Genomic DNA, 26,670 nt, shown 5'->3' on the forward strand with positions numbered 1-26,670 from the left:
AGTAAGTCTCCCTGGAAGCAGAATCTGACTGGGATGGGATTTGAGGACTGCTCCTGGCAGGATATATTACTGTTCTTGCTAAATGTGGGATGGAAATAGAAGACATCTCCAACTCCTTGGAGATGCAAGGCTTCTTTGTAATCTTGAATAAATACATCACTGCAAATTTGATTTGAATGTGTCTTGGGAAACCATGGCGGTGAATGTCACAGACACAGATGTTTATGTCATTTGTCTGAGGTAACGAAATGCCTTCTCGGGGCTGAGAGCATCAATTTTGTGCTGGTGGCAATTGATTGTCATCGTTTCTGAGATGCGGTCCACGCATGGGCTGCATTCCCAGCGCACCGCTTTTTCCAACGTGCTTTTGAAAACACAGGAGAGCAAAAGGGGCACGGCACCACACTGGTTCTGCCACAAAATTTCCTCGCAACCTGGAAGAAATTATGTGATTTCCCCGGTCTCGGTTTGCTTACCTTTCTGGCAGTGTCGCTGCCAGCCTCCTTCGGATTATTTGCATGACTGCGTTATTGTGTCATTTGTGAAAATTGGAAAAGTGGTTTGGATTCGGAGCGAGCGGGGCTGTTGAAGCACTTTAGAATAATTGACTGTGGTTCACCACATCTGCCGCTGAGCACTAGTGAAATTTGGGGGTTTTTTGATTCGGCTCATTAGGTGATTACGGCTTTATAGAGAGCTCCTTCCACCCTCCTCTCTGCTCGTCAGGGCTGAGTGCTCGCTGCAGAAATCACCAGATTCTCATTCCGGTTTTCGTGGAGCTTGCTTTGTTCACAAAACACAACCACAACAAAAAATGAAGGTGAACCACGAGCTGAACACCCCACATTTGAGACGTGAAAGCCTTGCCGTGCTATCCCAGAGAGCGGCTGGGCCTGCCCCATGGGCACGGCGCCGCGGCCCCATCACGGGGACGGCCGAGCCCAGCGTAGGTAACGGTGTGGTGTCTCTTCTTCCCCCTAGAATCAGCAGCAGCAGAACCAACATCAGCAGCAAGCAGCACCTCAGCAGCAGCCGCAGGCCGCGCCGCAGCCGCCGCAGCAGCAGCAGCAGAACAGCACCCAAACCAACGGGACGGCCGGCGGCGCGGGCACGGGCGCCGGGGGCGCAGGCGCCGGGCTCCAGCACAGCCAGGACTCCAGCCTCAACCAGGTGCCTCCAAACAAGAAACCACGCATAGGGCCTTCAGGCGCTAACTCAGGCGGGCCTGTCATGCCTTCAGATTATCAGGTACCTCTCGGGTTCATGCCCCTTCCGATAACGTAGAGCCAGAATGTCGTTTTCTCCCTTCCCCTCTGCGAGAAGGGATTGTATTTTAATGATTTTTTTTTTCTTGTAACCTGAGCAGGCATGCTCTGATACATTAGATAAAAATGCAGGCTTAAAGCCTATTAGGGCTGTAAAAAGGTTTTGTGCTATGGTGAGTAATTTTCAATGGAATATGAGTTATACTCGCTGCACCCTGTAAAGGGTTGAGGACTGGTCCGCTCCAGGAAAGCACTTAAACATGTGCTTAGGTTTCTTTGAAAGTAATCATACTGAAACCAGGGGAACTATTTCATGAATGTAAATGCTGCATTAGATCAAGCTCAGAGTGCTTGGCTCTTGGAAAGATTAAATCCTGTGTGAGAAGCAAAGCCTGAGAAGCAAAAGCAAAATCAGAGCTAGGCTTTTCCATCTGATTTCTGCTTCATTCTACCTCACATCATCAAACCTATGGAATAATTCTGTAGTTTATTCTAATATTTTGTTAAATCTACTTCTAAAGTTAAAGAGAAAATGCATGTTAGCACAGGAATGATGTTTTGGTTCATCAGTATGATTCATGCTGAAGCAGGGCATAAACATGCATTATTCCTAATGCGACCATTGAATGGATTTCCTGTTTTCAGAAGTAAAAGCAGCATCACTGAGGTCTTTTTTTTTGACTCGCATACTTGTCGATGCTTACTAAAATATTTTCCACTGAAAAAGTGACTTGCACTAAACATAGAGTTTGTATGTTTATAAAATCATGTATGTTTGTAAATCAACACAGTAAGTGTTGATTGAACCATGTTCTTCAATACCGGTGAATATATGCTCACCAGAACAGTAAGAAGCTGAAAGCAGAATAATAGAAAGGTAGCTAGTAAGAGTATATTTTGACAGATGTTAGGGATTCTGTCTGCTTCAAGTGGACACCACCTTGGAGAATGCTGTTCAGGCTACTTTAAACTTAAATAAGCAGATTATTTTTTTATTTTTTATTTTTTAAAAAAAAACAGCTCTGGAATTGCTGTGACTTACCCATCCAGACCTCCTCCACACACAATTGATTTCCCAGTGCCAGACATTTTTCTCTCAGTTCTGTTTTACTCCTAATTACAAATGATCACGAAGGCATTGAGGGCAACTTAAGGGTAAAGACAACAAGGTAGTTTTTTTTTGTTGTTTTATTTTTTTGTTTTGAAAAGTTCCAGACAACCTTGAGGTCTGGACAGATCACTACAGCTGTCTGACTACACAGTATTTATGGCTGGCCTGTTTTGGTCTGTATTTTGAGGACTGGTGTGCTGCATTTGATGATGTCCATTATAGAAACTTTACAGAGCTCTCTGAAATGTTGGCAGGCTTCCCACTTACAAGTTTTTAGCAGTCTAAATCCCATTTTTTGAGATAGTTAAGACTCCTTTTTACCCCCTATGGTCCTTCCTTCTAAACTTTAACAGCATAGGCATCAAAATAATGATCTGTATGTTCTCGTTACGTCACTTGCTAAATTATATGGTCTGATTATCCTTTTTTACACTTGTATTTGGCTATCTGCCCTTAAATTCTAGCTGGCTGTCTTCTGTTTGCAAAAGGAATGTCGGCAATTTGTACAAGTCTGACTTTGTTTTTTTTTAAAAAAAGGCAGCAAATTCTCTTCTGCAGAACAAAAATAAGCACAGGCAAATTAATATGTTCTTGTAGTCTCATGGCATTAGTTTTACTCCTTTTTATCTTACTCAGAAGTAGGAAGAATCCTCTTGCGTTGAGCTTCATTTAGACAGTGATCTAAAATCTCATTTGAGATTTTTTTGTAGTTCACCAGCAACAATATATGTTACTTGTAAAAATGACAGTAGGAATTTTTGTTGAATTTTACTGAGCATTCCTTATGAGACCTCAGGTTTTTTGCTTATCGCAGTAAGCTGATGCTTTCCATCCAGAACTAGTTCCTATAAAGCTGTTACCTCCCAGACTGACCCTTGCTAACAAGTGAAGTTATTCAATGCAATCTACTGGTTATCCAGATACCACAGTGAGATACAGTGGTCTGCAGGACAGGACAGTTATGTCTCTAGCAGTGCAGTGTTTCACCTGCAAACCAATCTCCATTTTCCTGTGTTTAGGCAGAACACAAAAAGTAATGCAATTATTTTTAGGTTTTAGTACGGTTCTAGTTTATCTGAAATTAAAGAATATAAACTGTGTACAGGAAAAGAAAGGGCAGAAGTTTTACATTGCCTGAACTTTAGGTTTTTACCCTTCATCATCCAGCTGAGAAGTTGCCAGGATGCTTCCACAGCTCTCCTAGTTGGGATCTGGTGGGTAGATGAGACCACCAATTTGGCTCTTACCTTCGCTGAGCAGTTGTGGAGAATGCTGTGTTATGGACCTGCTTTATCTGTGGGATTTCCATTCAGAATTCAGACTTCTCCAGAGGTTTTCTGTAGCTCCTAATTTTTATATTTAATCAGAATATAGTTTTTTACACTCTTTTTATGATGATTATAGTTTCTCACAGTCTTGCTGATGACTTGGGTGTAGCCAGGTAGAACAATCCCCTAGACAGTGAACAGAGATCTTTATTGAAGGACCCTGCACTTAATTTTGTTGAAAAGAAATTGTTAGCTGTTTAAATAGTATATTTTTTGTAGACACTCCGTTCTTGTGGATTGGGATGGGATTTACCTTGCTAGAGAGTCTCCTATCCATTGAGCAGTACTTCTCATACAAGTGATTTTGCAGCTTTACGTGATTTTGCAGCTCATTATTAATTCTTGACGAGGAATATATATGGTAATAAACATGCAAATTAAGCAGGCTGGAGGTCACAAATGATCCATGAATTTGGCTTGCTGAGATTGAGGTCCACTGAGCTAACATCTCTAAGAGTGGAGGGGAAAAAACATTTAGTACATACATATAAATTTGAACATACTAAGAAGCTCTTTTTGTTTCCAGTAGATGAGGCAGCAGGTTGAAAGACTCACCTAAAATTATAATACTTTATCTTACTGGACATTTTTTTTTGTTAGATAAATTAAGTAGTTCCTAAGTTATGATTTTCTTTTTCTAAGGGACAGACTAAGGTATTTCTCTGTACTGTTTTAGTATTGCCTATCTTGAAAAGGGTGCTTTTGGTACTGGTAGTTGTTTGTTGTTGCATTAATAGTGCTTACAATAATGAGAGACGTAAGTTTAAGAAACAGCTGTTTTCTCTTTTGTCTTGTGCATTTTTCTCTGCTTTGTCTTGTGTATTTTTCCTTCAGAAATAGGTGTGCCCATGCAGTACATTCAGATATCTGCCAGTGACGTGGTGTACTTTTTGTGGTGTGTTAAGCCTGATTACAGAGCAGATTTTATGGGACTTTAAACAGCAACACTGTTTTAGTTAGTTTCTCCAACAGTCAAATTTTAATTAGCTTCAGAGAGGCTGAAAGTTTCCTGCGCTGCATGGTCCTAACAGGCTGGTTTTCATTCCCCTGTTCCCATTCTCTTTTTCTCCAGCACTCCAGCTCACGCCTGAGTTACCAAAGCAACATTCAGGGATCTTCTCAGTCCCAGAGTACAATGGGCTATTCCACATCATCTCAGCAGAGCTCTCAGTACCATCAATCTCACCAGTCTCACAGGTACTGAGAGGCTTAAGAGACTGCACTCAAAAAAAGAATGGACTAAAAGCCAGAAGACTCCAGCAATATGAAGTTCATAACGATGAGAAGAACCAAAAACACAAACTATGATGCAGAATTAAAATTCACAATTGCAAAAGGAAAACTTTACTTACTGAAGACTTTTTTTTTTCCTGCCCCTTTATTGCCATAAAGGAGATTCTCGTGAAGTTTTCCTTCCTCCCTCCCTTGCATGTGCTCCATTGTGGTTACTCTAATGAACCCTTCTGATCTGAACCCAGCACTTAACTTCTTTAACCTTTGGAATTTTGAAGGATTCCTGGTGCACCTTCCTTATGCTGTAGTGATTGCCATAAATCTGTCTTTTCAATCTCTTTGATGGGATTTTAAAGTTTTAAAATCTTGAACTCCCAGGCTTTCAAGCTTGTATATAGTTAGTTTTATACTAGGCAAACCAGTTTAGCTATACAGGTATATTGCACCTTTTTAAAGCACTATGTTATTTTCACGGGATATTACTGTTTTGCTCATGGATGTCAAGAACAGCAAAATTTTACTGTTCCAGAGTATTTTACTATTCTGTTTTTATTAGTCTAGTTTTCAGGCGAGGTCTTAAAAAAAATAAAAATTAAAAAAGAAAAAGAAAAAAAAAAGAAAAATGAAAAAGAAAAAAACAACCCAAGTCTCTGCAGTGACAGATATGCTTCTTGCTACTGGACTGAACACCAAACAGAAGATTGCTGATATTTCTTAACTCATTCACATTGAATTCTTGAAATCACAGTGATCATGCTCTGACTAGTTTTAAATTAAGCGTTGTTTTAAATGAAACCAGGACAGTCACAGAACAAGGAGATGCTTTCAGGATTTGTTGGAAACAGAAGAAAGGAATGTCTTCCCAGGCTGGACACCAAAATAGTCAGGAAAATGTATTTACTGCCCTCAAATTTCAGGAGGAATGTGGTTGGTGGCTTGTTTTTCTGTTAAGCAGCTGATTAATGTATGCGAGAGTTCTATCAACTTAGCTTCTCTTTCACATTCCCGAGTGTGACAGAAATACCAAGACTTATAAAAACAAATACATTTAATCATTTTATGTTAGAATTAATAACGAAGAGAAATTATTGTGCAGTTTGAGAAGCATGTTGAAAATTCTTCCTTTTTCATGTTTGTAATGCATACTCTGTGTCCCTCACATTGCTGTGATTAACCCAGATTAGTTACACCAGATGCGCTTGATTGCACTGAAATGTTTCTTTTTCCCTAGAGCAAACATGTTTTGATTGTGCCTAAGGACTGTAAGTGGATGGGTAGCTGGCAGAAAATCCCCAGTAAATAAGCAGAGTTCAGAAGCATAATCAGAGGATCATTGTCCAACTTCTGTAACCACAGTTATTCGGAGAGACACAACATATAATTTGGGACAGCTTCGTTTTTCCTCCAGCCTTCAGAAATAAGGCTGATTCTTCTTGCAGAAAACCTGGAAAAAAATATATTAATGCGGTTAGAAAGCTACCAGCAATGTCGCGTCGGTGAGCTTCTAAAACTGGTGCTCAGAGAAGAGGTACAGTGAGAAGAGTTTATATGTAAACAGTCAATGTTACAATCATAATTCTGTGCCCTCCTCTGTCCTGTACCCATAGAAAAATAATAATAATAATAATAATAATTGTATATACCTGCACATGTTCACACTGAAGTTGTGATCAGCCCCAGCAAAATGCTGTTGGATCTGTTTGCTGTCAGGAGAATGTTTTTTATCACAGCCAGGCTGGAGCTTAATTCTCCTGGATTTGATCTCCTGATCACCTTTAGTGTCCCTTTCCCCCTCGAAAATGTGTTGTTCTCATGCTTTTTTGCTAGCTGTTGGCTTAGTTTGGACATGTCCACCATCCTGTGGTTTTGACCGCACCCAGCTTCTCTAGAAGAGTGACCAAAACCTGCTTTTGTCATCAAATAGGTAAGAAGGTGGTAAAAAGGAAAGGAAGCAATTTGAAAGAAAAATAATCACATTTGTTTTCTGGGGAAAAACGGTCTCCCAGAGGATATTTCTAATGTGTAGCCCTTGAAATGCTACATGTACCCCAGTAGCCTGTTGGGAAGGTCAGCTTTTAATTATTTCATTGCAGTGAATCTGGGGTTACATTCTTCCCATAAATCCAGTGTCCCACCTCTTACTGATGTTAGCTGAGGTACCTTGAGCTACTGGACATTTGGCCAATGCCATGAAGCATCATTTTTTTTAATATATTTGTGAAATGCATTTCACATCTCTGCAAGTTAACCCATGGCAGAGTAATTGTTGTCCCCTCCTGTTCCTCTCAGTTTGCCCCAGATCTTTTTGTCTCTTCCTGACGTTTCTTTTTCCCTGCTGTGACCTGAGGCTGAGGATCAGCGTTCACGCAGCGGCGAGGAGACACCTTACCGTGTGGTTGTGCCGGGCTCTTGTGCCAGCAAGGCAAAACCACGGTGTAGATGAACCTGTGTGTAGTGTGAGCCTTCCCAGCACTGTAAGGTCCTTCGATTGAGTGAGCTTCCAGCTTCTAGAGCAACTGCCATGCCCTGTGCCCAAGCTGAGCGGATATTTCTGCATCTGCTACACCAGGTAGACGGGCCCTGCCCAGTCCCTTCTAGATTTTGTGCACACACACGGAGCTGAGCTGACTCCTGTTGCTTTCGAAGTAACAACTGGAAGGAGAGTGAGCAAAAGCAAAGGAGTCTGCTGGGAAATGTGCGCTGTGCATGCTCCTCTCGTTTCTTTCTGTCTCCTGGTTGGGAAATAATTTGCCTTTTCTTGCGCGCTTGCTGTGCGTTTTGGGGGCGATGGCAGTCATTGTGAAAGAAGCCTTGCTTTTCAGGGGTCATGTCTTGAGGTTTTAGGGAGTGAACTGTGTGGTGTGTCATGGGAAGCCAGGACCACGTCACTTTTATGCTAGTTTCTGCAGTTCGGTTCGTACTCCCAGCTTTGCCTTCGCCCATGAGCTCTCTATCCCCACCGCAGTGTTTCACAGCGGGACGTGGCGAGGCGAGGGACCCCAGCAGGGGTGGTCGCTCCTTTTTGTGTGCAGGAGGGCAGGGCAAGCTGCTGAACTGCACAAAGAAGGAGAAATAACAAGGAAAGCTGCGAGTCCTGCACTGTGTCTGTGACACTGTACCCGGGGAGGGGGAGGGAAGAGCATCCTTAGCGGGGAGGGGTGGCGGGAAGCCAAAAGTGGTCAAATATGTATAATATTTTATATGAACATAATAAGCCTAGTTCCCCTTCGTAATCTTCAGGAATGGTACTTTAACACCATGAAGCAAAGAATTGTTTTAGGATTAAATAAATGTATTGTACATAAGGCCATACGTAATCTTCTAAAAAAAAAAAAAAATGTCGCCAGACAGGAGCGATGTGTATTACTATATGAAAAGAAGTCCTTAATGCACTGTTATCTCCTAAATATTTAGTAGTAAATTAATACTATTTAATTTTTTTAAAAATTTGTCTTGTGTAGACACTAAAAAGTATTACACAAAATGTGGACAGAACGTGTCCTTTTTAACAGCAATTTAAAGAACTTTTTATATATGTAAGGTAGTATACTTTTCAAAATTGTTCTAGCTGTATTTTCCCATGTTTACTCTTTGTGGAAGTGTGCCTGTCTCTACTCAGTTACTTTTTTTTTTTTTTTTTTTCCTAATACCTTCATGCACGCATCTTTCATTTCTGTAGTTTTCGTTAGGAGCTGCTGTGTACGCGCCCCGTGCTGCCACAAAGCGCTGCCGCCTCCGACCAGTGGTGGCCACACTCGGCGATGGCCGTGCCGGTGGGTTAGCCAAGCCACAAAGCGAAATACTTTTCTCATTCTAGAGTGAAGAGTTTACTGCTTTTAAGTTGTCCTGATGTCACTCTCAAAATGACTGTTAAAACGAAACTCTGAGTTCATCGCATTTATTTTATATTCTTGGTTGTAATGAAATGGAATTGACTTTGCTTCAGTGTGAATTTTTTTAATAAAATAATATACATTTGTAATAATAATAAAAAGTTGAAATCACATCAGCGTGCTGAAAAGTTTCTGTAAACATTGGCTTTGGGCTACAAAGAGGGAAAAATACAGCCCGCAAAATTGCAGTTGTAATTATATTCAGGATGTTTATGATCGCATGCACCACACAAAACAAAGCTTGCAAAACCTCAGAGCTGAAATTATAGCGTTTAAAATGCCCACGAGGATATTCATGGTGATGTGTCTATCGGAACAGAATGAAGCCTTGTGGAAAACAGCAAGGACGGGATGCTTCTCTTTAGGTTTTGTCCTCTGCTGAAAAGTTGTTCCGGCGTGCCACGCTGATGCCGCTTGTCGAGGCTCATTGTTACCAGCATGACAATCCTACAGATTTGTCTTCTGGGAGGAAAAACAAATAAATAAATGGGATAGAAAGGAACGCTTTGTTACTGCATGCTGAGCCTAAATGTCCTCTTGCTTATTCCTCCCACCGGACCTTGCAGGATTTCAAGGATTTCAGCTGGCGACGTGGAGAGTACGAGGTAGAGCACGCTGCTGTTTTTCAAAGGGGATTTTTGTGTGCTTTGCTTATCTGTGTATTTCTATCCCATCTAGTTGCTGTTTTGCAGACAGAAAGTTAACTTACTCCAAAAATCCCACTGGTTTCTCCGTAACAGATACGCAGGTAAGAGTGGTTGGGGTTTACTTGCACTACAGATGCCATTAATAAAGAGGATTCACTTCCCTGCACAAAGGTAAGATCGGGATTAGCCTTTTGCACAAGGGCAATACTAACAGAGGAATTATGAATGATTTGTCCATAATATTTCCAAGGATTGGTTTTATACTTGTAATGTCTTTCTCCGAGAAAGATGTAAATTCATGTTAGGCCATACTTACTGGGCACAGGATCCTCAGAAGGATTCATATGTAAGCCTAAATGATCAGCTGAATGGCAGGTTTCATCAGCTGTAATTTTAGGAAAGGAAAGTGGCATGTTTTGGAATGCCAATATTTAATTTGGTATCTATGGAAGCTTAATCTTTTGAGCCACTGGTGTGGTGTGAGTCGTACGTACCTATTGTGTTAATGATGCTGCCTCGGCGTTTCCTTGTACCCCCCAGTCTGTCTGCATCCATCCATCTGACACCTCTCTGCACACCCACTGTTGTTTTACTACAGGTCAATATGCAGGAGTAGCGTGAGAAGCAATTTTCACGTGCTCTTTGAACACAGAAAACGTGGTCTTGGTGCCGAATACTATCAGTTTGATCTGGCTACACTTGGAGCTTCAGCAAGCACCATTCCAGTAGCCAAAACATTTTGGTGCTTTACCTGTAATGTTTTTAACAGGTAGGTACTGCTCTTTTGCATTCCAGAGAACTTCATGTCCTTGTTTAAGACTTTAAAGAAGTACAGAAAAAAAAAAAAAGCTTCATTTTATTTTATTATTTTATAGGAACAAAGAAAAGTATTATTGCATGATGACTACGATGATTGTTTCAGTGGCCAAATAAATACTTACTGGAGCAATAATTGTTTGAGGTAGATTAAAACCACCACCAAGGTTATGAAAGATATGTGTGCGGTTATGGCTGAGCTGTTGAAATTGCCGTGTGAGTACCGCAGCTTTGTGTTGCAGATATTCAAGATAACCCAGGGTAGATCCATTTGAAAAATAGAGCCATTAGGATTTGAAGTCTGAAAGCAACGCCAACCGGCCTAATACATTTTATATAATGTGCTTCTCTTGGAATGCTATAGGATGTTTCTCCAGCTTTGTGCTGCTAAGTGTGTTGCATGGTCTGTAAGAGGCCGTTTCTGTGATTGATTTGTAGCATGTTCTTCAAAGTCTCTTGAAGGGGACAGAGAATTTGGGAGCGTGTAAATACACACATGTTGCATGGAGTGAACACACGGCTACAGGCAATATTCAGCAGTATGTTCCTTTACCTACAACATCTTCTAGTGCTGCTTGGCAAGAAGTTACATGAACCTCCAGCTTTGTCCCAGTCTGTTTTCAGAATGGAATTTTGCTTTGTGAACACTAGCTGTGAGGGTTATTAAAAATATAATACATTAGTAAAGGAGAAACTGCATTATTTTTAAAATACCATTTTTTTAAATAAGGAACGAAGAAAGCAGGTTCCTTTTACCGATTCCTCGATGTAGTTACGTCTCACAAGACTAATAAAGGGTCTTACATGATGAAAAACCCAGCATGTGAAGCACTGAAGAAGGGAATTCTTCGTAGCTCTCTTCAGCAAATAGTTCTAATCATGGACCAGGTCCTGCTGACTGATGCATGGCTTGGTAAGATAATTCCCTCCTTCCACTTGCAGGAATTTCTTGGGATGTTAGAAAGCGAAAGGAGTGACAATATTGTGGCCTTTTGGTCATACAAGTTACAATGCTATCATCATATACGTTATAAAGCTATCAAGTTCAGGCATCAGAAGTTCGCCAGAACACGATGAACTATTAAATACGTTTGAAAATGTATTTTTAACATATATATTCTTAAAAATACTTCCCACTGCTATCAGTGCCGCGTGGCGCAGCCCAGCTCTGGCAAGACGACCTCTTGCTCTGAATGCGTGGCCCGGCCAGGGGCTCGGCTGTCAGCTCGGAGCCTGGCAGGCGATTTACACAAGTGGACGCTGGCCTTTAACCCCTGCGCTTAGGTCTCACAGGTCTGTGGCGGAGCAATCGATTTTTAAAGAAAACACACTTCCCTGGCTGAAAAGGGAGCCAGGGAACTGCGAAATAAAAGGCTTACAGTCTCACCGCAAGTCTCCTGGAGCTCTCTTTGATAGGTAGTGCTAGGAGATGTCTGTAGATCGTCAGATCTTGTTATTACTGCTAGACTGTACAGCACAAAAACATCTGGTTTTGGACTTGCCTTTATCTAATATGATGTAGAACGAGTCATTTGTGAAGTTGTGATTTTCTCTCTTCAACCTATTGGAATGGTGTGAGTCGTTCTTGCAGTGGTGCACGAGAAAGAAGGACGGTTTCCAATAGTTTGGTTTTGGCACTAAAAGTCTGAATGTTACTGAAGAGATGAGGGCTTCTCCCTTGCTGGTGCCCTCTTGTTACAGCAGGGATCCAAGCAGGCAGTGTTATATTATGGCATTGTGTAATGACTGCAGTTCTTTGAAATCATTTGGGTTTTGAAGAGCATCATCTATCTCAAGAAAAGGATCACAACTGCAAAAGCTATACATAGGTAAGTTGACTTGAGTGACTGCTCTGCACACAGCCAGCACGCTGACTCAATCGTTCATGCCAAAAAGCTTATGGACTTTGGACTTACCAGCCCATAAATGCATGAATATTTGCATAGTTTATGGTTTCAAAATGCTCCCCCTGGTAATAATAGAGCCTTTGTTAAAGAGCTTTTCTTGTTATTGTTGGGTGTTTTTTGCAGCTTGCAGTATCCCGCAAGCACAGAAAACAAATCCCGACCCATGAAACGAAACAATGGAGACATCTACTAACACGCCCTGGTGGGTACGTCCCAGCGGGGATTTACAGGGGTTGCTGGGCGAAAGCTGGAAGTCCCCTGTGCCTTGGAGACAGTCAGGTCCGGGCAGCAGGGGTGAAGTAACTTCTGTTATCAGCCCGCGTGATACTGGAGCTGTGTAAGTGTATTTGAGTCACCCGAGATCCTGATGTGTGCCGTGTTTGCGCGCCGGCCGCACGCTTTCATCTCTGAGAACTCAGCCTCGCGTGATAACGTGTACGTATATTTGGGCTGCGGAGAAAGGCTCGGCTAGGGTTTGTTAGTGGAAGCCTTATAAAACAGTTGTCAGTGGGCTGCGTGTGCTGGAAGGTGTAAGAAATGCCCTGCCAGCGAGATCAGAGGCAGGCATATTCTTCCCCCCGTAGCGTGCCAAACTCGTATATCAGCCGCAGTGCGTCATGCGGTTATTAATACACAGTGGCTCTGCTATTCCCAGACCGTGTTATCGCTGCAATTTCTCCTGTGTCGGAGCTGAGGGAATCCATCTGCGTTCTACCTGGCTCCTTCGTGATGTTTTGTGTGGTGCTGTGGGGACAGCAGCAGCTCACTGGTCTGTGGCTCTGTGTAGCCTGCGGGCTACCTGGAAAATCAAATCCAAAGAGCACCACAGCGGTGTTCAGTCTTCCCCTTGTATGGCCTGAGGTTCCAGTGCGTGGGATGTGACACGGATGTGGAGAGGACAGGGCAAGAGAGTGGGAAGGATCCCTACTTCTGTGGGATCATGGATGGTTTCTGCATATGCCACAGGTAGATGTCAAAACGAAAGACACTTGTGCTTCGGGATTTCGGGCTCTTGCCAGACAGGTGAACTTCAGAAGTATGCTTATATTAGTTATTAGGATACGTCCTAAGTTTATTTAGGCTGGTGTGGCTAATAAAACCGTGCTGACATTGAGAGTCTTCTGTTGAGTTAAAAAACAAAAAAAAAGACCGAATTTCCTACGTCTCGTTCCTCTCGTGCACATGCCCGAATACGGAGTTAAGGAGTAGTCTGTTCCCCAAAAATGCAGTGACAGAACCGGATACCCTGCGTAGCCAGAAGAGCAGTGCACGCTAAATATAACAGTGCTGAGCCCTCAGCGGGCGGGTTTCAGGTTTACCCGATGCTCGGCAGCCGTGGGTGCTCCAGGCCAGACGTCCCCCACCGCGTAATGCAAGCAGCGGGGTGCCAGGCCAGCGCTGGAGCTGCTGCTGGGAAACTCGGTGTCCTGAGCGAGACCCCGGTGCCCTGAGCCCAAACCATCTCGTCTGCAAGAGTCGTTTGGGTGTTGGCTGTGGTGTTTGCAAAGCACTGAGTTGGTCCTCCGCGAGTGGTGCGGGTGGCGCAGAAGTTCCCTTTGGGGTTGCTGCTCCAATGCAACGCGCGGTCACGGGGCAGCTCCAGCTGCGAGGCCCACGTGTGGAGATGGGAAAGGGAGAGGATTACCCAAGCCCCAGGAGCAACGGGCCCACCTTATGCAAGCTGTCAGCGCGCGTTGCAGTGAGTGGGAGTCACAGGAAAGGTGCCAGAAGTCCCCGAGGTGAGCTGGGAGGGGCTGCGGCTGCTGCTGCTGGGGCGGGAGAGGCCCTGGTGTTCAGCTCTGTTCTCTTGGACGCTCTGCAAGCTCTGTCTCTTCAGGCAAACTCTCTGAACTCTCCAAAGTCTGACCGTGAATCCCGCCTTTGCTAAGGAGAGAGCAAGCAGCTGAAAATGTGAAAAGGATTGGGGCCCGCAGGGATGTGCCAGCTGATGTCACTAGGAAGGCCCAGCAAGTCCCGTGCTTGGGTGGCAGTAGGGCTTTTGGAAGGGTTTTTGTTTGAAGCATGTCCTTCTGCTTCCCTGCAGCATCCCAGATCCAGCGCTACTGGGTCCTGGCGATCTCAGGGAGCTGCCTGACAGCTCTGGTGTTTGCTGGTCAGGACATCTAAGGTTATGGCACATTGTAGTGCACGCCCCGAGCTTTGGGCAGGACAAACACCCAAAGACCTGCACCGACTCCGGTGACCTTCCCACTCCACGAGAAGATAGCCGGACCTTCCCGAGAAGCCCTTGGAAGAAACATTTGGACACTGAAACACTGGAGCACGTGCAAGCTGAAACCCTGCTGCCCACCAGCCCCCCGAAATGGCCATCCTCCTAGATGTCCTCCTAGATGTCCTCCTAAAAGGACGTCCTCCTGCAGAGCCGGGGAGAGCCGGGGCTTTGCCGCCCTGCCAGCAGCGGGTGTCTCTTTAGGCAGCCAGCGCTGTTTATCAGTTAGGGGTTGTGTTTTGTGGGTTTCCCTCCTGATAGAGAGCTCCATGCAGATGTTGAAATTCACGTTTCTTGACAGGAGTTTGGCTGAGGGCTCTCCATCGCCTAAACCACAAGCAGCTTGAGCACGGGTCGGAGCCAATTGCTTTCCCAGAGCCTTTTGGAGAGCTGGCTTGTGCTGGCTGCGCTGCCTGGCCTCAGAGCAGAGCTGCTGCAGTCTGATCTGGCTTTTACTAGAGGCTTGAAAACAAAATAGATGCCCCAGCAGTTGCCTTTTTTTTTCTTTTTTTTTTTTTTTTTCTTTTTCTCCTGGCTCCTCACCCACCTCCTCACAGTGCTGCCAGCTCCCACCAAGCCTCCCTGCACCCATCCTCACCTCCGGGTGCTGTGCTTGGCACCGGGCCGCAGGGGAAAAGGGGCAGGAGGGCTGGAAGGAGAGGATTTTGCCGTGTGGATGGGGCTGAGGAGCTGAGCAGCCAGGCAGGGTGAGCAGGACCTCTGCCAGGGGTTGCCTGCCATCTGCTGGCAAATCCCACGGGACGGCTGGGGCTCGGCAGGGAGCTGCAAAAAGCCAAACCTGTGCTTGCCCCTCCTGCTATGCCAGCTGCTTGCAGCATCCTGCTGGTGACAGAGGACACCGGGCAGCCCCCATGTAGGGGCTGCAGCAGAAGACCCAGACCTTGGTCCTGCTCTTGGCTCCTTCTTGCTTCTCTTCGTCCCTCTCTGTGAAAAGCTGGGCTGCACTCAACCACTCGGTGCTGCCCGCTGTGGTTGTGGGTTTAGTTTTTTATTTTTCTGCTGGGATGATGCTCAGGACATCAGCACCTCGCGTGCAGCTCTCTGGGGAAGCTCAGTGTGTGTGGGGAAGGGGCAGCAGCTCCCCAGCTCTGCTGCTGCACCGGGGCCCTCTGATGGGGCAGAGAAATGTGCTGTACCCTGATATAACTTTGTATGGGCGGCCACGCCACGCTCTGTGGAAGAAAACGGCACCCTCGGCCATGTATCCTGCAGGGAGCACGGCCCTGACAGCATCTGCAAGCAAATGAGCAGAGAGGCAGCAGCGAGGCCTCATCTGAGAGGGAAATCAGCATTTTAATATTCTGCGCGGGGCTCTGCTGGGTGGCCGGGGCCTGTAGGTGCCGTGTCAGAGCGACGCTGCTCATTAATAATAAACCCGAAGCTGAGGCGGCACCGTGAGTGCTTTCTCAGCTGAAAGGGGCAGGCAGAGGGGCTGGGGCCGGACCTGTGGCCAGGAAAGGTCTGGGGGCCAAGGTAATTAGCTAACGATGGGCACAGCAGGTGCTGCTTCAGCCCCAGGCCGCAATTTCTCCACAGGCATTTCCCCGTAACCTGCCTCCGGGCCGATTTTTTCTGTCAAATGGATCTGTTGCTTCACTCTTTCTTTATAAAATGATATAGCTCGTGAGCACGGCAGCCTCGCCCCGAAATAAATGACGTATCAGTCCATCAGGAATGGCGAGAGTTTCGCCGTTGCAAATTTCAGGCAGCATTTAGCTAGGTCTGCTGGGTTTATTTCTCGTGATCTCCGGGATCTTGCTTCGTTGCAGATGGAGATGGATGCTGTCTGCGTTCTCAGCAAAACCTACACTTGCTTGATCTCTCTGGCCTCCAGACTGCAAGGTGTCCGTGAGGAGCGAGGCCTCCAGGCCCTCTCACACGTGCTCCTTTTAACACACCAGGAAGCGAGGACGTCGTCAAAGCTGCAGTTTTTGCAGCTCTGGGAAAGCAGGAGGTTGCCTGGAGACTGCCTGCCTGACTCCTGGGTTTATCTGCTCTTTTTCATTTTTCAGTCTTTCCCCAAACAGGCTGTAATGCTGCCTCCCTGCCTCCCCGACGTGTGCTTGCATCTTGGATGCAGATAAACCATCACCATCTACTGGCGGCCAAAAGGATGACGGTGAAATAAAGCAGCAGGTAATGAAATGAGGGAGTGGGCCGTGCTTTGGCCAGGCACCTGTGCAAAATGTTGCAGGGAGGGGGGAAAGGAGCTCAGAGCTCTGCTCTGCACCTCCTCACCCTGCAGTTCTTTGGTCTCGTGTGCTTCTTCGTTTGAAGCTTGTGCTGATCTTTATGATCACTGCTGCAAGGCTGCCACCAGCAGCCAGGTTTCAGTGTGGGCAGGCAACGCTGTGCCTGCGTTGGTGCCAGGTGTCAGTAAAGGTGCACAGGAGATGTGCTGCTTCTTCCCAAGTTTCCTGGATCCGTTTTGCTGCACTCTTTTAAGAGGAATTGCTGGGAACACCAGCACCCAGCAGGCAGGTCACATTGCCTCCTAGGATGTGATCACCTCCCAGACACCACCGGGCTCTACCAAACCTTGACTTTGCTTCTGATTGCCACTTTTAAGGGTCTGCTCTAAACCGTCTCCTAATACTCTTCCAAGAGGCTGCAACCAGGGCTGCAACCACAAAGGGAAGAGGGACGAAAAAGGGACTAACAACCTGCTGCCCGAGCAGTTGCTGCCCCTTGTGCCGGGCAGCTGGAGGAGCAATTGCTGAGCCAGGAGGGAGCGGGAAGTGCTGGGGGCTCCCCCAATGTTGTCACAGCACAGTTTAACGTTTTGGGTTTCAATGGACTAAAAAAAAAACCTGGGAAGTGCAGCAAAGCTTTTCCTACCCCACAGCAAGGGCAGCTGAAGCAGCCTCCTGCCTCTCCCAGGAGCAGAGGAGGACAGAGGTGCGTTTCACCAGGTTGCTGCTGCTACAACCATTAAGCTTTTTGTTATTCTCAGGTTATTTTGCTTTGACTGATCTTCACTGGAGCCAAACGAAGATGATGAGAACTGCAAATAGGTAATGCCTGATCTCAGGGCTACAGCTACATTTCTTTACTGTTTTCTTCCCCCCCACCCCCTGTACTACTGTGAGATGTGAGGGAGACTTAGCTCCAGCTTTGTGCTCCTTACACATTGAAAAAGTCCTTTGGTATCCCAGGAACTGCACTGTGAATGCTTGTCCACGTCCACTTTGTTATTTTTTCCAGCACAAGTGGGTTTTTTTTGCAGTTCACTTTCACTGTCCCTCTAAAGGAAAAACAAAAATAGCAGGCTTTCAAGGGCATCAACAAATCAGGCATTATTTTGAGAATTTGGGTTATCCCGGGCTTCTCTGAAGAGCTCTACAACATAAACTTTGAAGAAAGGCTTTGTGAAAATACCCAACAACCGAAAAAAAAACCTTGTTTTTAATATGAAAATTTGCGCCTCAGCCATCTTTCACTGTTTTGTTGGCAACTGCTGATGTTGGATCAGAGGGAAAATATGTTCCGAAATATATTTTGCAGTGACTATTTTGGATTCAGTTGCCCACTTGATTGTGCCAAGCAGATCAACATTCAAAACACCTTATTAATAAAGCTTTCTTCACTCCTTTGCAGAAGAAAAATGCAGGACCATAAATATAAAGAGAGACACTTTAACAAATGCCCATGTCTCCAACTCACGCACCCTGCAAGCACAGGGGTTTGGCTGGTACATGAGGATGGTACACAACAGTTGGAAACAAAATATGCAAGCATTTTGATTCTTGTAGTGAAGAAGAAACTAAATATGTAATACAGGAACAGGGTCATTTTGTCACTTCTAGGTAACGTGGGGATGACCAGCTGGGACTTCACCATGTTTCCAAAAATCTCCATCTTTGAGGAGGCCAGCTAAGGACAGCTGTAGGCTAGAAATTATTTTGACACATTTTTCATATATATGCTTATGAGGGAAGTGCCAGCCATGCCCTGCTCTCTTTCTAGAGAGAGGAGCTGATCAGAGCTTCCACGCTGGGCATGACCACTTGGGTAAGATTTGCTTTGAAAACAGTCCATGGCTTTTACCTAAAGCTTCTCATAGTTCAGCAGTTACACAACCCTGAAACACTACCATTTGCCTTGCAGGATTTTTTATTCTTAATTTAAGCTTTGTCCTCTTCTCCTTCTCCTCCTTGCTTCAAAATGCAGGGAGGAAGAATAGTCTGGAGAGTGCTGTCAGGACATCTTTTTCTCGGGCACAAGAGTGTGCCTCACCTGAGGTTCTCACACCAAGCTTGTCGACTCCGTGCGTGTCCCTCTCTCAGTGAGCATCCATCACTGTGGTTGGTGTTACTGTGACTTCAAACAGCAAGCTGTAAAATTATGAATAGAAATACATTTGAAAGTCTTGCTCATTCGGTTAACAACAGCACGAGGGTTTATGGCTACCCTGGTGTCAACGGCTGCCCTGGAAGTGAATAAGCTCAATAAATGAGGCTCTGACTTGCTTTCAGCTGCTCTGCTACAAATCCAAACGATTTCCCTGCTAGCAGAGGATTGATTTCATATTATTGTGCTGGTAACATCCATGTAAGTAGCACTGATGTTGTTATACCAGGTAGCTAGGATTAAAAATGTGCCTCCTACGGTTTAGGTTATAATTACCTACTTGATTTCTAGGAGGGATCTAGTTCCATACAGTGTAATTAAGGGTTATCAGAGTTATCTTACCTAGCGTTTCCTTGCACATTTTCGGAAACTCGGTAGAAAAAGGCTTCCCTTTAAATTATTTAAAAGGACTTGCTCCAGAACTAGGAGGCAGGAAAGGTCTATTATCTTTCTAACAGAGAGAAAAAAATGGCATTACTCAGTGTTAGCAAGAAAATGGATTGCTGAGATGTTTCAGCACTCCCTGCCTCTTTTTATCATCCTCGCGGCATCTGGGAAAACTGGTAAGCTCAGCCTCCAGATATGTTTCCTACCCGATGTCCCCAGCGTTTCTTGTGAAGTAACTGTGAAGCCAAGAACCGTGGCTAGGCACGTTAACCCTATCTTCGTAAGAGGCAAATCTTGTCAGCAAATGCAAATATTGCTTCTGTTATTTTGACAGGTCCTTCAGATGCGTTAGCAAATCCTGATGGAGATCTTATTTCAAGCGATGCATGGGAATGCTGCTTCTTAGTTGTCTACACATCACCATCAGCACTAAAAATAACATGCAATTAATAGCCCTGTTAGTGATTTAAATGGACCAGACTTGCTTTCCAAACAGAAGGGGTATATTTTATTTTTTTTTCGGGGCAGCTCATTTTCCTCTGCTCCATTTAGATGCCACAGAGCTGAAGGAGAAAAATCCCTTTGCAGGCACTTCTCCTGGTTTAGGCAGAGAAGCCAGGCTCTGGGGAGTATCTCAGTGCCCTCCTGCCTCCGTGCTCAGTTTGCTTTAATATCGACAGGGCATTTCTAAGCCCCTTTTAATTGTGTCATCTTAACTTTAACTTACATTACCTATTACTTAACTTACTTAACTTACATTAACTTACAAGCCAAAACATGGGAAACCCTTGGGGAATATCACAGAAATTTTAGCAGTCCAGCAGGAGCTGTACTGGAAAAGGGTAGAGGAGAAAGCTGGAACATCACCTGCTTCTGCTCTTTATGCTTTTGCTCACCCTCACGCTCAAATATTGTCCTCTCGAACTCAGACTGCCCAGCTCTCCATTGTGGCATGACAGGCAGATGACACGGAAACCTCCTGTACCAGCTCAGTCCTGTGTTCTGCCTTGATTTTCATTTTCAGGAGAATTGTTTTTGCTGGGCACTTGCATAATCAGGAAATTATGTGGACGCACAAAAGGAAACAGAAGAAGAGGGCGCTTTGCCAGGGAAGGGGCACAGCCTGCTGGAACAGGGACTTCAGTAACATAGCCAAAGCCAAAACCAGCTGAGTTTGTACCCTCTTTTCTGTGGGCTTGACATTGATCATAATTTGATATTTCTCAAAATAAATAAATAAATAAATAATACAGAGCCTCATTATTTTGCTTCTTTCATTTCACAACACTGCCCATTTTCTCCACCTGAACTGAAGCAGCAACAGGAGCGGGGGGCTTGATTCTTCAAGTTTCTTCCACCCAAGTTTATGCCAGGGGTAACGGAGCTGGGACAATTTGTGTTTGCACACCTGGAAATCTCAGAGAAGCACAAGCTGGACAGCTGGTGCACAAAGTCACTCTCCTGGTTTCCTGACTTGCTTGTATTACAGGTGTCAAAATACCAAGTGGTTTGGTTTGGTTTTTTTTGTTTTGTTTTTTTTTTGAAATCAAGTGCTTATGTTAAGCCTTGTGTGCTTTGGCGATATCCTTTGGAAAATCCAGTTGTGCACCCTCGGTGATTTGTTCTGAACAGAAACGATGTTTAGGACCTGAAAATAACTGCCTCAGGAGGACTCGAAGTCCCTGAGCATGGGCAGACCTCGTTCGGTCCCTCTCAAGTCAGCCAAACGAATTTAACAGTAACAGCGGCAGCATGCTAAGTGATTGCTGCTTTCTGCTTGAAATCTCACACAGGCCAGCGTGACGGGCCGTAGGAGGAATACTAAACAAACTGTTAATCCTAAAGGTTTGGCAAGAGCTTTCTGAGCACACCTGCCTCGCTCCGCTCTTGCGACACACAGCACATCCAGTAAAAGACAAACTGGGTCAACTGGGAGACAAACACCTGCAAAAAAAAATCAGTGTAAGCCAGTTCATTTCCACTGCAGGATTTAAGGAGCAAGTGTGTCAAAGGGCAAGCAAAGTACCCTCGTAAAGACAGCAGAAACGCTGTAGGGTTACAGGCTTTGAGGAGAGACAAGGCTGTCGCTTGGTAGGACTTCTGGAAAGTCCGTGCTGCAGCGTTGCCATCTGTGCAGCATCTCTTTGGCACTGTCTTCATCTGCTCCGGCTTTACTTGCACTACTTCTGTGTGGGGAAACCCATCTGGAGCGCTGCTTGATGAGGGCAGCCGCTCTGCATCTCTTTAGAAGCGATGGCTGTTGCAACAGGACTTGCATGAGGTTTTCTGTGGGGCTGTGCTCAGACAAAATGGCAATATTTAGATTTTGGATTTGCTTTCTAGCCATTTGTGGATTTTACCTGCCTCAGTTTCGCAGTAATCTTTAAAGATTTAAAGTGTTTACATGGCCAACGTCAGCCTGAGATTGGATTCTCAGGCTTGAGGGCTGCCTGGATGTGTCTTTGGAGATGCAGCTTCTTTTTCCTTCGCCTCCTCATAGCCTAAATGCAATCAGTGCAGTGAATACAAACTCATCAGCAGCATTTTGTGCCCCTAATTGGTGTGCAGGATTCTCTAACTCTCTGTAGCAATAGCTTTTGAATCTGCTGGCAAAGTTACCTAACATTTCTGCCTCTAACTATGGATTATTCATGAGAGCACCTGACATTACCTGGCTGCCTACTGGCGTACAGCCTCTGTCGGATTTTTGTCAAACACATGCAAAGCACACCTCTCATTTCTAGTGCTTTTCCTGGAAGAAGGAAGTGTTTTTCTCAAACCATTTTGCTTCATTGCTCTTCACGATTGCATTTAAGTCATTGTACGTGAGGGAATAAGTAGCTCCTACTGATGTGCAGAGCGTAATTTCTGCCTGTCTGCTGCGTCAGCCCGGGTGCTGTTTCCCAGCACACAGCGCACACAGTGTGCACTCCAGATCCCCGAGGCGCTTGTGCTTGGCGTCTTTCCTGCTCTGAAATCTGCGCTGCCACATCCTCATTACTGCAGACCACCAACAGACTGGCGCTGGGAGCCCAAAATGCAGCGGTTTGAGGCATCGCTGGCACTCGGGTCCAACCCACCTTTCTGCCAGCATAGGCAGGGCCAAATAATATGAAATCTGTGCCTCAGCCAGCCTGTTTCACAGACCATATATTCGCTGAGGCATCAAGTAGAGGCCCACGAAGCAGACAGCTGGTGTTGGTATCATCTTCAGTCACTCCATCTAAATCTGTCAGATCTCTCTTGACTGAGTCCTTGGTTATTTGTGCTGAATAGTTCAAGCTAACATGATACGCTGCCGGCCGTGTTTGCTCTGCACTGGTAAGAAACCACAGCGGTTGCCTGTGAGGTCCCGGAGACACTCCAGCTCTCAGAGCCAGCTCCATGTATCGGCCTTGCAGCTGCAACAGGAATTCGGTCATTGCCAGCACCACCAATCAACCAGTTTAACTCATCAATCAGTGGCAGCAAAGCTGTCCTCTCTTCAGTGTTCTCACTAAATTCACAAGCTGGAAGGCTCTACTTGCACGGCTGATGGCTTGCATAGTGAAGGACGTAGACTTCAATTTGTTTTAGTACTGACTTGTTTTGACACATTGCTCTCCGTGTAATGGAATACCCATAAGTAAGGGAAGATCTGTACATATGAGAGTAGCTGCCTACTTGCAAAAGAGAAAAACATCTCATTTGACGATGTTTGATAGAAAATTTCAAGGGTTGGACAATCCACCACTTCCTTTGGTTCACGGTTCCAATTATTAGTTACACTTTCTGCTATGGACGTGGACCTGTTTTTCTCATTTCAGTAGATCTGCCTTTAACTTTTACCTTTTGGCTTATCTCAGTCTCTGATAGTATAAAGAACCTCTTGGTACTTGTATGTTTTCCTTGCTCAGGTTTAATGCAGCATAACTTTTACTCACTTCTTTATTTAACCTTTAATGAGATTACAGAATTAAACTGTGAGCTCCCTTCCCCCTCTTGCAAGCATTTTCCTCCCAATACCTTGCATTTCTGTCCTCCTGTGGATAAAAAACTGTAAGAAGTACAAACCAGCAAAATCTCTCTAGCATGAAGTGCAGGATATTCTAGATGATGCATATCCTAAGGATGCCTTTTTTGTTCCCCTGTTAAATATGGAGTGGCAGGGAGCAATTTTATAACCCTGACAACACTGCTGTTGCAAGCAAATGTTCTGCTGTCTGTGGAGCTCACAAGGCAGAGCTGTCACTCTCTTGGTCTCACGTTAACGTTTGGGAGTTGTGCTGAAAACCTTGGAGCACACGGAGCTGGAGAAAATATTGCCCAGACCTTGCCACTAAGCCCTGTGTCCCGTGGAAGCTTTCTGATACTGTGCCCTAGTTAATATGTGATCCCTCCACTCACAGGAAGGGAAGAAACACATTAAGAGAATAATAACCGAAACAAAATTAGAGACTTGGGATTTTGAGTGTACCATGTTATGTTTAATTGGAAACCTCTTTACATTGAACTTTGCTAAAAGATGCATTTTTTAAGATGTCTACCAGATTTCTCTGACTTTTATAAGGCACCCGTGAACAACTCTGTCTTAAAGATATCACAGAGTTATAAGTACTGTGGAGGAAGAAAAAATCTAAAATATGAAGCTGAAGTAGCACACACTGAAGGGTCATAGATAAAACGTATCCTTGCAGATGTCCAGAGCACATCTAGGAGTCCCTTGCTTGGCTTTCCTTGGAAGGGAACAGAGGTAGGTAACTTCAAAACAGTTGGGGAGAATGTTATGTTCAAACTATCATAGGGCTAATTTCAGTGGTTTTGTTGGTTTGGTTTTGTCTGGTTTTCATTAGTGTGACAAAAACAGGCATTGGAGACCACTCAGGGATGGGCTCTACCTGTGTGCTTGAGTGCTGGTGGCAATAGTTAGACCTGTGTTTCTTGCTTGCTTGACACAGCTGCAGTTCCTGCGCTCCCTGTAATACCTCATCTGTGGGTTGCAAGCCATGTCAGGAGTGGGAAACAGCTGGGTCAGAAATTAGGTAATGAGTCCTTAAATAGAGCTGTGTCTACCAAAAGTTGTTGGTGATGCTACCAGTTGCCTACTGGCCACACCACTTTGGTATTTGGGGTTCAGCTGTAATTTGAAGCTCAGCATGCATGTATGAACGCATCGGAACACGTGCAGTAAATTCACACCAGAGGCATGTTCCCGATACACATTCCGTATTTTGGTGACACTGTAATTTGACTTACAGAAGGGGAGGCCAGGAACACTCTGTACCAGCAGACAACTGATTTTTCCATGTGGGAATGACAAACCGAGGGAGATTATTTTGCAAGCCTTCTCTTCTCCCATTATGAGTCGCTAAGATCACTTCTTCCTCAAGGATTGTGCAACATTGAATGCCTCTGTTGAACATCAACTTGTTTGCAAGTGCCAGAAATGAGGTTAAACCTGTAACTAAAGTTCTTTTTTTGAGATGAGCCGCTGCATATTCCCCTTGTAGGATTAAAAAGCCAACACTTTAAACCTCTGGAATATCCTGGATAGTGTTGCAAACACCCTCAATCATCCCATCCCAGTGGTTTCTAGAGATATTGTAGGAAAGGGATCACAAACTGCCTTCAGTTCCTTCTGCTAACAAAATCCCTAAAATTCTAAGTAGAGCGTGGATGTGGATGGTCTCGTTTTGACACCATATTAATTACAGACATCTTCCGTTTCTTCCTCAGATGTTCCCTGTATGTTCTGTAGCACGAGAGTTCATCATGCAGCAAAAAGTGAAAGAAAGTCATGTATTGTCTGTGAACAAAGCCAGTGAAGGACCTCTGTAACTGTTTCTAGGTGATTCTGGCGAAAACCAACTTGGTGAGGAGTGACAGTGGCGAAAAGCACAGTTACTGCTTCATGTAGCACTGGTGTAACAGGATAGGGGGAAGGCAGCCTTAAAGCATGTAGTGCATCTTCTGAGGCTTGAAAGAAGGGAGGTGAATATGTGACCACCACGTTTTTAAGAGAGCTGGCATTGCAGACATTACATTAATAACTTTTGGAAATGCAGACATGGGGGAGTTGGTATTAACTTCAGCAGGAGAGATTTCCAATTTCCTATCTTTACCCTGATACAGGCAGTGAAGTCATGATATTTGCAAAGATGCAGGCATAGAGAGAAATGTGTGCGGGAATGTCCATGAGAGATTCTGCAAAGGGAGAACTCTGGATGTTTTTAGGTTTAAAAATGGTGCTGAACGGGACTTCTCTCTTATTTTCCTGCTTGACCTTTACACTGAAAAAAAGATCTTCCTGCTGAAACCTAATGAATTTACTTGTTGTAGGAGGCAAGACACTAAAACCAGGCAGAAGAGCAGCAATGCAATATTTAGCCAGAGTGTTTACTATTCGTTGCTGTTTGGCTTTGCAAATAACTATTTAACTAGTGTGGCTCTTTGGAGAAAGAAACGCTTTGTGAAAGTACCAGTGCTGCACTCCAGCACGTACCACTTCGACCTGAAAAACATTCTCCAGAGAAAAACAAGGTCGATTAAGTTAAATGTTGATATTTTTGAGGTAAAAAAAAAAAACAACAAATACAAATAAAAAATTTACCACAAACCAACAAATCAGTCCTTGGACTTGCTGGTTCCCGTACCCTAAGGAGGTAGCAGCAGCACACTCCAGGCTGTGTATTAAAAAAATCTGTTGCAGATGCAGGAAGATGTACAGAGAGATTATCAAGCAGCGATGCTTCAAAGCTTGTGTGGGATGGGGGGAATACACCACAGTAGCTATGAGGAGGAATCCTCTCCTGGCCCTGTTCTTCAGATTCCTGGCTGCGTACAGTGCTATTTGCTCACTGCTGGGCTGCTCAGGAGCTGCTCGGAGCCAAGGGGGCCGACAAACATCTGCTTTTTGTAGGTCTGCAGCGGGACAGATCGCCACCACGTAGCACGAACATCTGCCCCGCGCAGAGCCGCAGCTGTGGCGCTTGCTTGGGTTTGTTCTGTGGAGATTTTTCTGCGCCTCCTAAAAAATAATAAAATATGCAATGCAAATATGGTAAGACGGAATTGTTTGGGCTGTTTTTGGTTTTGTTTTTTTACTTTTCTTCCTGTTTTTCAGGAGAGCAGCCCAGTCAGAGCTGGAGATGGGTCTCGCCTCACCGAGCCGCAGGGGCACTTGGCTCTGAAGGAGACTTCGGAGCGTGGCTGGGTCTAACCGAGAAGGGAAATTACGTGCTCTGGGGGGTGAAAAAAAACCTTACTATTTGAAAACGTGAAAAAAATGTCAGAAAAAAAAAACGTACTAAATTGGGTTGCGAGTGACAGCCGTGTTACATGGGACCCATATTTCACTTTTATTGAATGCTGATAGCGTTTTACATCGTGTGCCTGTTTCGGGCGGGGGTTGAAGGCACCTCAGGGCTTCCTTTAACTCAATTTGGGGGCTCCCTGCTCGGGGGGGGGGGGGGGTGAAGGCGGCCGAGGGACGGTTGGCGGCGG

At 45.0% G+C, this 26,670-nt stretch overlaps 1 protein-coding gene and 2 long non-coding RNA genes across 5 annotated transcripts in view; all 3 read left to right on the forward strand.

Moving 5' to 3' along the window:
- The window catches only part of CDK19 (cyclin dependent kinase 19), a 111,588-nt gene extending 102,647 nt beyond the window's left edge, over positions 1-8,941 (forward strand). For both annotated transcript variants that reach the window (XM_068677711.1, XM_068677710.1), the window contains 2 exons: positions 982-1,248; positions 4,777-8,941. In XM_068677711.1, coding sequence (XP_068533812.1) covers positions 982-1,248; positions 4,777-4,908 — 399 coding nt within the window. In that variant the 3' untranslated portion in view covers positions 4,909-8,941. The remainder of the gene's footprint in view (positions 1-981; positions 1,249-4,776) is intronic.
- A 6,698-nt stretch (positions 8,942-15,639) lies between these two features.
- Positions 15,640-20,566, forward strand: LOC137854387 (uncharacterized). Of its 2 annotated transcripts, none has more exons than XR_011095132.1 (3): positions 15,640-16,587; positions 17,405-17,465; positions 18,622-20,566. It is a non-coding gene; the product is annotated as an uncharacterized lncRNA (long non-coding RNA). The 2 variants fall into 2 exon arrangements; XR_011095133.1 differs by having other exon boundaries at positions 19,523-20,560.
- Positions 20,567-25,386: 4,820 nt separating this feature from the next.
- On the forward strand, positions 25,387-26,481 carry LOC137854390 (uncharacterized). Its single transcript, XR_011095134.1, has 2 exons — positions 25,387-26,164; positions 26,291-26,481. It is a non-coding gene; the product is annotated as an uncharacterized lncRNA (long non-coding RNA).
- The last annotated feature ends 189 nt before the right edge of the window (positions 26,482-26,670 follow it).

This window comes from Anas acuta, chromosome 3 (assembly GCF_963932015.1).
Source record: "Anas acuta chromosome 3, bAnaAcu1.1, whole genome shotgun sequence".
Classification (NCBI taxonomy): domain Eukaryota; kingdom Metazoa; phylum Chordata; class Aves; order Anseriformes; family Anatidae; genus Anas; species Anas acuta.